This window comes from Lampris incognitus, chromosome 3, assembly GCF_029633865.1.
Source record: "Lampris incognitus isolate fLamInc1 chromosome 3, fLamInc1.hap2, whole genome shotgun sequence".
NCBI classification, from domain to species: Eukaryota; Metazoa; Chordata; class Actinopteri; order Lampriformes; family Lampridae; genus Lampris; species Lampris incognitus.
The window spans coordinates 79,655,625-79,668,687 of NC_079213.1; the positions used below are offsets into that span (position 1 = coordinate 79,655,625).

The following is a 13,063-nucleotide window of genomic DNA, read 5'->3' on the forward strand; positions in this document are numbered from 1 at the left end:
TGCAGATTGTGTGTCTGCGTCAGGCCTGCAGTAACAGGACTTTCATTTTAGAAGCACATGAGCGAAGCACATGAGGCACACCGTACAAACTGGCAGAGGGAAATATAAATACGGGACAACAATAACGGGACAAATGAGAATATCAACGTGCATTAAAATTAAAGGATAGGGGGGTTCAAGCAAAGTCGTGTCACAATAAAACTGTACCATTTACCTCGGGGGAAACGTCTTGTCACTGTACATATCTGTATAGGGTGCCATGGATAGTCAGCCACTGAAGACTGTCATTCTGAGTCCAACAGCTAGAACCAATACCTTCCTGCCAATTTCAAAATACAGCCCAAATAGTTAATGAACTAACATATCTACAACAACAACTAGACCCAGGTAGAATGATCTCACTATATGGCCTGGATCATAACACTTAAGAGTTGAATTTATCTGTTCGTAGTTATTGACACTGAGAGCTGGAAACAAAAGCCCCATCTCCATCAGCGCCAGTAAAAAAAAATCTCTTGTTTTTGTGCAGGGTAAAGGTTCTGCTAGGTAGGGCACATTAACATGGCAGTATTCGTATAAAGACATGCCCCCCCCCACCGCACACCTGGAACTAATTGTGTGTAATGACACAAGAAACTCTTCCACCATGGAGTAAACTGGGGCATGTTTATCATGCTGCAGAACACGTCTACCCATAAAAGGCTGATACATAGTCTGCGTTCGTAATAAATATGAATCGAAAAGTCCAGTAGAAAGAGGCCATTTTATATCTCTGCTCCACTTGTCGAAGCTACTGCTTGGTGTGGTGCTACTTGGATATCATTTGAACTTCCTAGAAAGGCTTCCAGAGGTTACTTGTTTGGGATAGTAAATGCCCTGCTGCCATCTAGTGTTTATAATCTGTGTATGAATACCTGCACAAACCACACACAAGAAATATTGGTCTTTGAAAAAAAAACAGCCTCTGGACAGAAACGACACCTAAATACATGTGCTGCTGTTCAGACAACATCTTACCAGACTACAGAGCCCTGCCAACTTATCCCATGAGGAATCCTCCATACATGTAGAGACACTAATAGACAACACAGTCTCGCAGCTATTACATTATACTTCATAAAACCGTGACTATTAGAACTTTCTTCTCCGTATACTCACAGACTGCACATGGATAATGACATTATCCAAACAATTTGTTTCCTTTTTTAATCTTTGGCTACACTTCTCTTACTGCTGTCCTCTCGCTTTCTGGGATTTGATGGCAGTATCACCGCAGCGTCTGCTGTCTCCAGTCTCCTGTCTCCTGTTTCCCTGGGATAAAATGCATTACATCGTACCTTGATATTTCCCAAGAAGGTGTGAAGAGATGGCGAGTCCGTTGACTGAAAATGTCTGGTCATGGCATTGCCTGCATTCCTCTGCCTGGCTCCTGTAGGCCTAGAGACTATTTATACAGCCATGGAGGAGGCCCATTATAGCCTACCAGAGAGAGATCTGTGTCCCAGGACTCTAGCAAAATGTCCTCTGGTTTACACAAACTCCAGAGCGGACAAGATTTTATAGAGCAACACCCTCTTGTTTGAAAAGGATATACTTTATGGGGCAGTGGATTGCTCTTACACCCAGCCTACATTCATGAGTAATAGCCTCTCGGTCAGAATGGTTGAATCATTAACTCGGCGGAGACAACACAAAAAGACACTTAACCAAACACTGCAAAGATGCTGTCCTAAGAGCACCGGTAAACACACAGCATTGAATTGCATGGATTTAATTGGACTTTAATTGGTTAAGGCAGAGCTATTGAGTAAACAGCAAAAGATGTTGACGGAGCTTTCAGGTTGACATCTAGAAACAAGAGAGGAGGGTATTTTTAGTTTCCTGATTGACTGGTCCAAATAACCAGGGGCAGAGGGAGCTGTCGTCTCAAATGGAGCAAGACTTCACCCGGGCAGCGGTGCCTTGGCCTAACAGTGCCTCTTTTCCAATTGGCAAAGGTAGTGATTGACAAATCCGCTTACACAGAGTGGAAGTCCCCCCAACCCAATAGCAGGTGTTGCAAATGGGGGCTTGTTGACACATGACAACTCTCACCTCCTGGCTGCCTTTCATCCAACCCAACTTATCTCTGAAAGCCAAACCAGCAAGCCCATCTTTGAATACTTTTTCTGCTCAATATCATTGATACCATCACACACACACACACACACACACACACACACACACACACACACACACACACACACACACACACACACACACACACACTCATGTGGGCATGGGTAAGCGCCTGTATTTGTTTTGAGATTGTTGATCTAAAAGCTCTTGCATGTAATTTGGGTGCTTTTGTGAGCTTTAATGTAGCCTTTGGCTTATTCAAAGACGCTACACATGGTCTTTTTCAAACTCCTAGCAAGGATAAAAACAACCCTTACTGAGAAATGGAATGAGTTTCATATCAAGAACAGAGGAAAAGGAGGCGCCCTGGTGGCTCACCTGGTAGCATGGTACCACATAAGGATGAGTCCTTATCGCAGCAGCCTGAGTTCAAATCCAGCTCAGGCCCTTTGCTGCATGTCATCCCCTCTCTCTCTTGTCTGCTTTTCCTGTCTCTCTCTACTATCGCTATCAAATAAAAGCAGAAAATACCAAATTAAATAAAAAAATCTTAAAAAAGAAAACATAGGACAAACTTCTTTATTGAGGTCACCCTAAAACAAAGAGTCTCTGTTACTATCCTTCATAGTATCAGCAGGAGGGATACCAAGACCAGGATAGCTACATCACCCACACACGATGCAGACATTCAACAGTCAAACACAAAGTGTTCATCTCAGAGGACACATCAGATGTACAACCCCCTGTCACAGAAGTGACCCAACTGCAGTGCACCCAGTGGGGTTAACAAGTTCAACAACCCGCGTTTACAGAGGAGACAATTCACTTAGGATCTTGTGACTACTCTGAGTCTAAATAAGCATTCTCACAAACATTAACAGTGCCCGCAATGACCCTGTACACATTTAACTACCTGCATACCAACAATTATCTCTTGGACAGAGCTGCAGTAGATTAAGGTCAATAAATCAGTTGGAGGGGAACCAGTTGTCTCAAATTAATTTCCAAGGGCAAAATGGATTTGATGGCAAACTCAAAAATACATCCAAGAGCGGTCACATCTATTATGCCAAACAACACTTACAAAGTGTCCTTGAATAAGACCATGGACTCCATTTCTGCTTCGGAGGCACCACATTGACAGCTACCCTCTAATATTTTTGATGAGGTGCATGTATTGTGTAGGGTATATGTGTCTCTCAGAGATAGTATGTTTATGTATAGGGGGCCGTGTGTGTGTGTGTGTGTGTGTGTTGTGTGTGTGTGTGTGTGTGTGTGTGTGTGTGTGTGTGTGTGTGTGTGTGTGTGTGAAGTATGGTGAAAAGATGCATTTCAGATGAATACATGTATATGTACTGTGTAAACTGGCGTCATAGGCATCTTGATATTTCAGCCCTTACCTGACTAACGGCAGGGGGTTCCCTCCAACTCTGCACTCCAGACGAATGGGGCTTCCCTCTGCCACCTCCTGACTCTTCAGCTTCTGGGTGAAGTGAGGTGGAGACAAGGGTCCAGATGAAGTTTGCACTCCTGGGTGTTGATGCCTGACAGCTTCTGTCCGCACCACCAAGCCTGCTTGTTGGGCACCTGTGGCCGGCTGGTTTTGCTGTACCCATCCTGGATGACTGAGAGTTTGAGGGGGAACAGAGACAGAGCCCTGGGGGGCAGGTCGCTGGCTCTTTGGGGACAGGTAACCACTGTCAGGAGAGGAAGAGTCCTCCTCTCCTTGCTGTTCCAAGCGGGAGGAACCTTTAAAGATGGAGGATAGCTCCTCGATAAAAGTGGCGGCGCGGCTGCAGAACTCTGTGGCTGAGGCCACCCGCTCATTCAGCTCTAGGCCTTCATGAATGAGCCGTGGCTTATCCTGCCTGTACATCGGGGTGACGTTCTTGTGGCAGACAAACTTCTCTGCAGAGGCAGGCATTTCACTGGAGGCCTGCACAGGCCTGCTGAAGAGGACACTCTGGCTGGAAGTGACTTTGACTGGGACACTCTCATCTGGGCAGGGGGTTTTGGTCTGGTGGTGGGGGTTTGGACTTTTGGTCAGAGGTTCAGTAGTCTGGTGGGGGACAGGGAACATGGGGTGGGAGGGGAGGGGATGGAGGTCCTGCTCCTGAGGAAGGGGATTAGAGGGTTCGGCATCTCCAGATTCACCAGCATCACTGAAGGCCTCCCAGGCCAGGTCCAGGCTGCGATTAATCTCCTCTGCACTGAGGAAGGCAGTAAGATCTGGAAAATCCCCATCTCCAGAATCTAGAGCTGCCATGGAGTCCAGGTAGAGATCCCCATCAGAGGAAGCCTCAGAAAATACCCCCCCATCCCCCTCCAAAGTCCCGCCTCCTGCCGGGTCCTTTAGCAGCAGAGAGATGGGGAGTGGCTGATTCCAACTCCCGTCCTGCATCCTAAAATACAGATATGCCATCACTAGGTTACAATTGCACAATACATCTCTGACATCACAGTTGGTGCCTGAGATAATGTCAGTATGAGGGAAATTACAAATAGACACAGTCCTAAAATGACAAAGTAATTATGGTTAGGGACAGATTTCATAATTTATAGAGCCTCATTCACCCTCTAAGGCACACAAGCCATTGCCGGATGATTCCCCTGGACACAGTCAATGGGTATTAGCAAAGCACTTCAGGGAGGTCATAGTGGACAAATAGCTCTGTCTGTGACCAGCTCTGTCAATCTTTCTTACACCCTGTACTGTGACTTATCCTATTCACCTCCTTTCTGGATCTAGCTCAGATATGTTTTACTACAAACAAACTGGATAAAAGATCTTTTTAATGGTAAAGTTCTTAGTTACCGTGCAGGGCCTGTAACTGCTTCACCCCAAAAAGTGACGTGACACCAAGTCAATCACACTAGCACAGTATTATTTGGAAAATGGAAATATTAATGGTACTATATCCCTTGTCAAGGAACTTCTACACTCATTTTTATACAGTGAATATTTGTGTGATCATACCACAAATTTGTGAGACAGTTTCGTGATAGTGGATATGATCTCCCAACTAAGCCTATAGTATGTCACATTGTGAACAGGTGTTTGGGAGTCTTTACATTGTATCAGATAATCATAAAGGCCATGTGTGGCCATTAATCCTGACCGAGTCAGCCTGATTCATCCATATATGCGAGAGGAGAGTTTATATGTGAGCACATCGATTTTCTATTCAGATGTAAAATAAATGCCAAGAATTACAAAGGGCATGTTTCTTGAGGACAGATCTCTCTTGGGCTCACATCGATATGTATGTTTGTGTGTCAGTGCGGATCCAGATACAAGAGTGTAGCACTCATGATGCCCTGAGGACCAGCTGTTGTTATTTTTAATCGCCTGGGGTATGTTTCACAGCAAACGTTGCAACCCCACCCTCTGCACAGGAGACGTTACCGTAGAACACATATAGGCATAAGAGGGCACGCACATACACATATTAACACAAATAGGCCAACGGCTCTAAACGGAGAAGAAACACATTATCTCTAAAATTTGAGGACACAGGAAATCAATAACACAGTCACAATAATGCTGTCTTTATAAAATGTGAAATGGGCATTAACTAACACTCAGTGTCATCAATGGCAGAACTTGGTCTGCAACATTTTTTTCTTGTTTCATTTATGATTAATTGTATTTAACAACTATACCATACATGGAAATGTAATATATATTGAAATATATTCACCTTATTTTTTGTGAGAAGTTGACAAAATGCTTTCTTGGTGCTAAAACTCTGACGAGGTCTAAAAAAAACATAACTTAAGCCCAAGATATTTGCATTTACACCAAAAACTCTCCCACTACCTTGCCGCAAATGTTTGAAGCAGAGGTTTTAGATCATCATTTGTAATTGTAGATTTTCGTTATAAAAAGCAGCAAATAAAACATAACATGCAGTGACAGAATAAAAACAAAAGACAGAATACCTACCTTCAAGTAACCTGTTTGCCCAAATGTTTTGTCCCGGTCTTGTGGTTCCAGGTTTTTCTTGTTTATTATCTGTTTATGAGCCAAAAAGAAGTGTCTCTTTCCAGAAGAGCAGCCTTTTTGGTCAGGCAGAAGAAGCAGTCAGGTTCAGGGACTAATTGCGTGGTACCTCCACAGTGGCCTGCTGTCCCATCTGTCCCAGGCTCTGACTGCTCACTGTGTTGGACTATATTTGGCCCCTGGCTCAGGTTTCACAGCCAGAATAGTGGGGAAAAAAGATACAGGGAAGAGAGGCGCTAGGGGACGGATGGTAGAGAGGTAAGAGGTGCAAAATCTAAAGGGAAGCACATTATTGAACTAAACAAAATATTAGACACCTCTCAATTATTAAAATTTTCCAGAGGCTATAGGTTGTAATATTACACATCACAATGCACACCATAACACTCCACACAAGAATAAAGGAGAATGAAGCACTAATGGAGGTCATGCAATATTAAAAAGTTCTCTCATCTACTCACCCAATGTGCATCTGCTACTGTAAACATGGGGGAGACATTGGTGAGTCCTGCTCCTTTGGCTAACTGGAGTTAATGTATGCAGAGCATATGGCACAACTTTACATTTTTACTATGAGACAGCTGCCAATGAGGGCAGTTGAGTTAAATCTATGATCTCAGACCAACCAGTGAGCTGTTATCTGCATACATGTTATCCTAAACTGGGTAACAGGACATAACTGCAAAATCAGTGTTGTGGTTTAGGGTCAGGTTTACATTCAGTGCTAAATCCCTATCCTCAGCAGGTCAAAGAGTTAAAAATAGACAATGGAGAACTAACATTTTAGCCAATATTCCTAGCCTGCTTGGCTGATAAACCGGATTACTCTATTATGTCATTACTTAAATGTTCTACTTTATATGTTGTGTTATGTCCTATATGTTTCATGTTAGCATTCCACCAAGTCATATTTCTTGTTTGTGCAAAGTTACTTTGCTCATGAAACAGATACTGATTCTGATTCAAAGTTATATCAATTTTCTCATTTGTAGGAGTAAGAAAAGGGGGGTAAGGTCTTCTAAAACTCAACGGCTAGGTTGGGCTCAGAGAGTCTTGGATCACACTATCACACTTGGTCTATTTCTAGGCCACTATCACACATAATGTTCTCAGAGCTATTTTGGTTGTTCAACAATCTACTGATTGCAAATAAGTGCTACTGACGAGTCAGGAAGAAATGTCCACTGTAACAGCTCTGTCAAACTGTACATACACAGCAAGCACATATAAGTACACATGCACAGTGAGGAGATGGGGCGTGTGCGTTCATGCACAACACACACACACACACACACACACACACACACACACACACACACACACACACGCAGACTTTCTACTGGTGTACCTTAGCAAGCAAAACCCTAATTCCGAAAGAAATCATTAAAATACTGCACTATTATTTAGTTATGACTTTCTTATGTACATGACCATGGTCTATGCATAATAGCGCTGGACCCTTTCCAATTCGCTTTACTACCGTACGTGCACACCAAAGAAGCACGACATTTGCAGCGACACCCACATGAGTCATAAATACTGTTTTATTGCCATATTGTGGTGACCCACATCTATATAACTAGAGACATTCACCTAAGGGACGGTGTACCTTTAAGGGAAGAGGCGAGGGGTCAGATAATGCACTTCCGCTTCCGGTACACAGTTCAGTGTCGTTGTCGAAGGTATGACATGCAAAGTTGGAGCTAGTAAACTACCTCGACTACGTCTACTCTCACGTCTCCTGTCTCGTTGTTTTCTAACGCCACAATATCTTATATAAATATACAAACATGTAAACACGTTTGCTGGACAAACCTTAAAGAATTTTGTTTCTTAACTCAGGCTATGATTACCTTAGATCCAATTACATTTCTCAACATTTAAAACATGCAACATTTTATATCAGCAGATATGAGATCGACAAAGAGCGATTCATATTCTCTAGTTCATCACAGTTAATTTTCCCATGTGCATTGCGTCCGCGAAGTTTGTCTTTTCAGCGTTTCCGTCACTCCACTGTGATTGGTCGTGGTGGAAAAATGGCGCTCCCCACAGAATACTGAAAATACATCGGCTTTGTGGAGAACAATGGAAATGGTTTTCAATTAATGAGCTGTTGAATGATATGCGCTTCTCCACATTTCCAGAACGGCGTTTTGCAGTCATCAAATTTAATAACAGTTAACATCCAAAACACGGTAAGATAAATTAAAGCCGTTATGTAAAACCTGCCCCCTCTACACGAAGCTACCGAAGCAGTTCAGGTTAGCTGGATATCAACCGTCAGCCTGACGGCTGACAATAGTTAATGCTGCTGTTTACCGTAACAGACTCGGTGCTGTGTGAGGTTAGTTCGTTTACTTGTTCGCTACTAGATGGTAAGGCTAGTTTATAGCTAATAACTAACCTGCGGCAATATTTATGTTTTAGGTGACCGAGGAATGGTTCCCCAAAAAGGCAGGAGCTAGCCAATTAGTTATGGCAGCAAAAAATGGAAACATAAAAAAAATAACGTGGAAATAGGATGCTTGTTCAGCAGAGGACATGATTACCAAAGGGGCAATTGTCACTATTCTCCTCCAGTTCTTGCCTAACACCATTGAGTGTGCACGCGCGCGTTGTGGCGACAGCGCAGCTAACATCACAGAATGTTAAATCAGTTCATCTGGGCGTTCGTTCACCTTTCTGTGATTTCCTTACCTGGATTATTGAGCATGCATAAAGACATTTTAACCTAGAGACAGGTGACAAATTAAAGGAAAAACCTTAATGCTTGACCTCTACAGTGAGAAGTTCTGGGGCCTCTGTTATGCTGTTTGGGGCATTTCCCTGGCGTGGTTTGGGTCCACTTGTCCCCTTAGAGGGAAGGGTCACTGTAAATCAATACAATGTTATTCTGTGTTATCACCTTTATCCTACGATGATAGATTTATATCCTGATTGGAGTGGTATCTTCCGGGATGACAATGCCCCCCCATACATGGCATGGTTTGATGAGTATGAAAATTATACAAATCATATGCTATGGCCTTTGCAGTCACCAGATCTCAACCCAGTTGAACAGCTATGGGAGATGTTGGACCGACGAGTTAGACAGCATTCTCCACCACCATCATCAAAACACCAAATGAGGGAATATTTTTTGGAAGAATGGTGTTCAGAGACTTGTAGAATCTATGACAAGGAGCACTGAAGCTTTTCTGGGGGCTTGTGGCCCAACACCTTACTAAGACACTTTATGTTGATTTTTCCTTTAATTTGTCATCCGCCTGTATATGTTTACAGTAATGTATAACTAATGTACAGCACAGTCTAAGAATATTTAATATGGCTACTTGAATCAATACTGAATCTTTTTTTCTTTCCCCCCCTCAGCATATGACATGCCTGCCTTTCGGCAAGTGGGAGAGAAACAACTCCCTAACCCTGTACTGTGTATGGCATGGTCTCCCAAAAGGGATCTTATTGCCCTAGCCAACACAACAGGAGAGGTATACCTAAAATCCATAGTTTAAACTTATTGCATATTGCTAAAATGTGGTGGTAGCAGAAATAAGATGGAAGAAATGAGTTTTCACTATCTTTTAACTTTCTTATATAACCTTAAGATGTTTGTCTATGTAGGTGCTGCTACATCGCTTAGCCAACTTCCAGCGTGTTTGGAGCTTGTCATCCAGTGAATACACTGGAAAGGAGATCACTGCACTTGCATGGAGGCCTGATGGCAAAAGTAAGGTTTCACAGGAAATGTGTCGGTAAAGGATGTGGTGCAGAAATTTATACTTGTACCACTATTTAATATTTGAATGCCTTTTTTAAACACACAAGTCTTGCATAGTGAATAATGATATAACTAAAGCAATTTTCAGTATTTATTCTCCCTGTTTTTTAACAGTCTTGGCCATCAGCCTTGGCGATACCAAGCATGTGGTCCTGTGTGATGTTGAAAAGGCAGAGATCCTCCACCTTTTCCTGGTGGAGAACCCTGTGTCCTGCATGTATTGGATGGAGGTGATTGAAGAGAGCAGGTAATCATGCAGCGCGTATCAATCCAGTGACATGAGGAACATCAGTTTTTAATAATGTGTGGGTCTAGACTGTATGAGAAGAACTTCTCTTTTTTCAGTGTCCTCAGCTCCTTCTATAACTCTGAAGATGAATCTAAACTTTTTCTTCCAAAACTACCAACGCTTCCTAAAAGGTAAAAATAGCATCTGTTCTAGAACACCCTGTATTTGTTCAGGACATATCTTGGCAGATAAAATAATTTTATAATTCATATTTTGAATAAGTTTGTTTTGTGTCTTTTTTTTCAGCTATAGTACAACATCAAAGATATTCAGGTTGGCAAATAATTTCAGCAGCAATTAAGTTGTCAATATGGTATGATTATTTTGTCAGAACTGATATGCGTGCCTACTACTGTGTTACAGTGAGGAGAAGTCTGATGAGATCATGAACCTCCTGGGTGAAGTCAGGTAAATGATGGGTAGTGTGCAAGCCATGCATAGTCACATTCAGATAGAAATGAACAATAATAATAATAACTTTATAGAGGATCAGAACAATAGTACAAGACACAGCATAAATATGAACAAAAAAAGAAAGAACATTAATGCATTGTTAGTTATAAGCAGGACTGAGCACAATGTTAGTTAGTACAAGATGTTGTTTTTATACAGACTCAACATCCTTGTTCTTGGAGGTGGTGCTGGCTTTGTAGAGTTGTATGCCTATGGCATGTACAAGATTGCCACACTAACTGGGGTAAGGCTGTTTCACTTATTCATCAGAATTTCCCATACTACAGTAAGTCCCAACTTCTGAAATACTCCTCTGTAAATATTCATGTCACTCATGTTTATTTAACACTATTCTTTTCTACAGGTTCCAGGAACCTGCCGCAGCCTGAGTCTCTCTAGTGATCTCAAGTCCCTGTCTGTTATCACAGAGATCAGGTCTTCTGACAATGACCCAGAGATCTGCTACATTCAGGTAAGACCAATAAAGGAGATATATTCTTTTCCCTATCTGCTTGAAGTTTTTGCTTTTGTTGTGTTCTGTGATTATTTTCTCTTTTCGTTTACTTTATCTCACTCATTTGCTCACTGTGTCTGCTGTCTGTTTCCCAGCTGGACACAAAGTTGTTGTCTGACTGTCTACCTGAGGTCACTAGGATGGCACGCAAATTCACCCACATCTCCACTCTTCTGCAATACCTGCGCCTCTCCCTTACATGTATGTGTGAGGCCTGGGAGGACATCCTCATGCAGATGGATCTTCGACTCACCAAATTTGTCCAGGTCAGTAGCCAGTGTGTCTAAGATAAACTCTTCTCAACTATTACTTATGATTTTTCTTTTGTTTGTTGTTTATAGGAAAAGAACACAAGCACTCAAGTTCAAGATGAGTTTTTGGAGCTCTTGCTGTGGGGACAGTCAAGGTGAGAAAAAAGAAAGTTATAACCAATATTTTGCTCAACAATATCAGTTATACCCACCCATCTTTTTCCTCAACAATGCATCTAAAAATAGTCTAGGAATGAATACAAAGTTGCTAGGTCTAAGTTATTCTTGTTCAGATCATTGCTGTTGCCTTTCTGGTTGTTATGAATGTGAATAATATCCTCGGGCGCTGCCATTTTTTTTCGGTACGCTTAGATTTATAGTTATTAAATCATTGACAAACTGCTTTTTTATTATTAATCCAGCGTTTTGTTTTGAAATTGTTGTTTGTTTTATTATTTTTGGGTGCAGTAGCTGTATGTAGTATGTAGAGTGTTCTGTAGATGGCACTAAAAAACCTTGGCCTAATGTTGTTTCCAGCAAAATGGTATTTTCTCAATAATTGCAGGTAAGATCTCTTGGGTTTTTGATCCGTGTAGCTTGTGTGATTTCCTGACTGAGAAATTACTTTAGGGATGACTCAAACTTAAAATTTTGATTCTCATTTAGCCCTGAACTGCAGGCCCTTCTCATGAACCAGCTAACTGTCAAGGTGAGCAGAACAGATGTTATCAACCTTGCTCTTCATCTGCCAACTCAAATATTATCTGCATTTCACATCAAATTTCTGTCCAAAAATCTGTCTGGTTTCCCTGATAGTCACAAATACATTTGAGTGGTATAACCTAGAATCTTTTCTTTATGCTTTTTTTTTTTTCATTTATAGGGGTTGAAGAAGCTTGGCCAATCCATAGAGTCCTCTTACTCCAGCATCCAGAAGCTGGTGATCAGCCATCTGCAGAGGTATCTTCCTCTTCTCCCCATTTCAACGTCTGTCTGGTCTTTATCTCATTTAAACCCCCTTACTCTCTCACTACAGTGGCTCTGAGGCACTGTTGTACCACCTCAGTGAGGTGAAAGGAATGTCTTTATGGAAACAAAAGTTTCAGCCCTTGGGTCTGGAATCTACAGCTATAGAAGGTACTATTGCCGTCATCAGTGTTATTACTGAATCTGCTTGGTGTAAACAGTATCTACAGGTCTGTTTTTATGTTTTCAGATGCCATTACTGCTGTGGGTTCCTTCTCACTAAAAGCCAATGAACTTCTGCAGTGAGTTTTAAGATTTATAACATTTTTTCAGGTTCAACTGAAATGGTTAAGGGCAAGATTCCCACTGTGAATAGTATATGTACCACTTCTTCTTTTGTTGTGTCCTTCCTGTTTGTATACTCTTGCTTTTACTTCTTTTTTTCCCACTCAGAGTTATTGACAAGAGTATGAAGAACTTCAAAGCCTTTTTTCGGTGGTTGTATGTAGGTAAGAATCACTTTATTTACCAAGTAGAATAAATATACAAACATGGATCTCAGTAACTCTGGGACCAAGACATATCAATAGTACAATAAGACAGTGTACTGTGTGCAAGATAGACAATACACAATGAACAACTTATATCACCAAGGCCTTCAGAGGCTTTATTTGGGGAGCAAAAATGA

General features: G+C 41.8%; 2 protein-coding genes across 3 annotated transcripts in view; one reads left to right on the top strand and one right to left on the bottom strand.

Annotated features, from left to right (window-relative positions):
- palld (palladin, cytoskeletal associated protein) overlaps positions 1–4,519 on the bottom strand; it is a 143,044-nt gene extending 138,525 nt beyond the window's left edge. Inside the window, exon 1 of the mRNA XM_056278031.1 lies at positions 3,519–4,519. Within this exon, the coding sequence (XP_056134006.1) occupies positions 3,519–4,519 (1,001 nt within the window). The remainder of the gene's footprint in view (positions 1–3,518) is intronic.
- anapc4 (anaphase promoting complex subunit 4) overlaps positions 1–13,063 on the top strand; it is a 30,679-nt gene that overhangs the window by 11,189 nt on the left and 6,427 nt on the right. The window contains exons 1-16 of one of the 2 annotated variants that reach the window (XM_056278033.1): positions 8,161–8,319; positions 9,497–9,612; positions 9,746–9,851; positions 10,017–10,149; positions 10,248–10,322; positions 10,438–10,464; positions 10,555–10,599; positions 10,804–10,888; positions 11,009–11,116; positions 11,254–11,424; positions 11,500–11,564; positions 12,076–12,118; positions 12,293–12,369; positions 12,446–12,546; positions 12,626–12,677; positions 12,829–12,884. In XM_056278033.1, the coding sequence (XP_056134008.1) occupies positions 9,505–9,612; positions 9,746–9,851; positions 10,017–10,149; positions 10,248–10,322; positions 10,438–10,464; positions 10,555–10,599; positions 10,804–10,888; positions 11,009–11,116; positions 11,254–11,424; positions 11,500–11,564; positions 12,076–12,118; positions 12,293–12,369; positions 12,446–12,546; positions 12,626–12,677; positions 12,829–12,884 (1,252 nt within the window). In that variant the 5' untranslated portion in view covers positions 8,161–8,319; positions 9,497–9,504. Of the gene's footprint in view, positions 1–8,160; positions 8,320–9,496; positions 9,613–9,745; positions 9,852–10,016; positions 10,150–10,247; positions 10,323–10,437; positions 10,465–10,554; positions 10,600–10,803; positions 10,889–11,008; positions 11,117–11,253; positions 11,425–11,499; positions 11,565–12,075; positions 12,119–12,292; positions 12,370–12,445; positions 12,547–12,625; positions 12,678–12,828; positions 12,885–13,063 lie in introns of those variants that run through there. The other variant, XM_056278032.1, reaches the window with a different exon arrangement.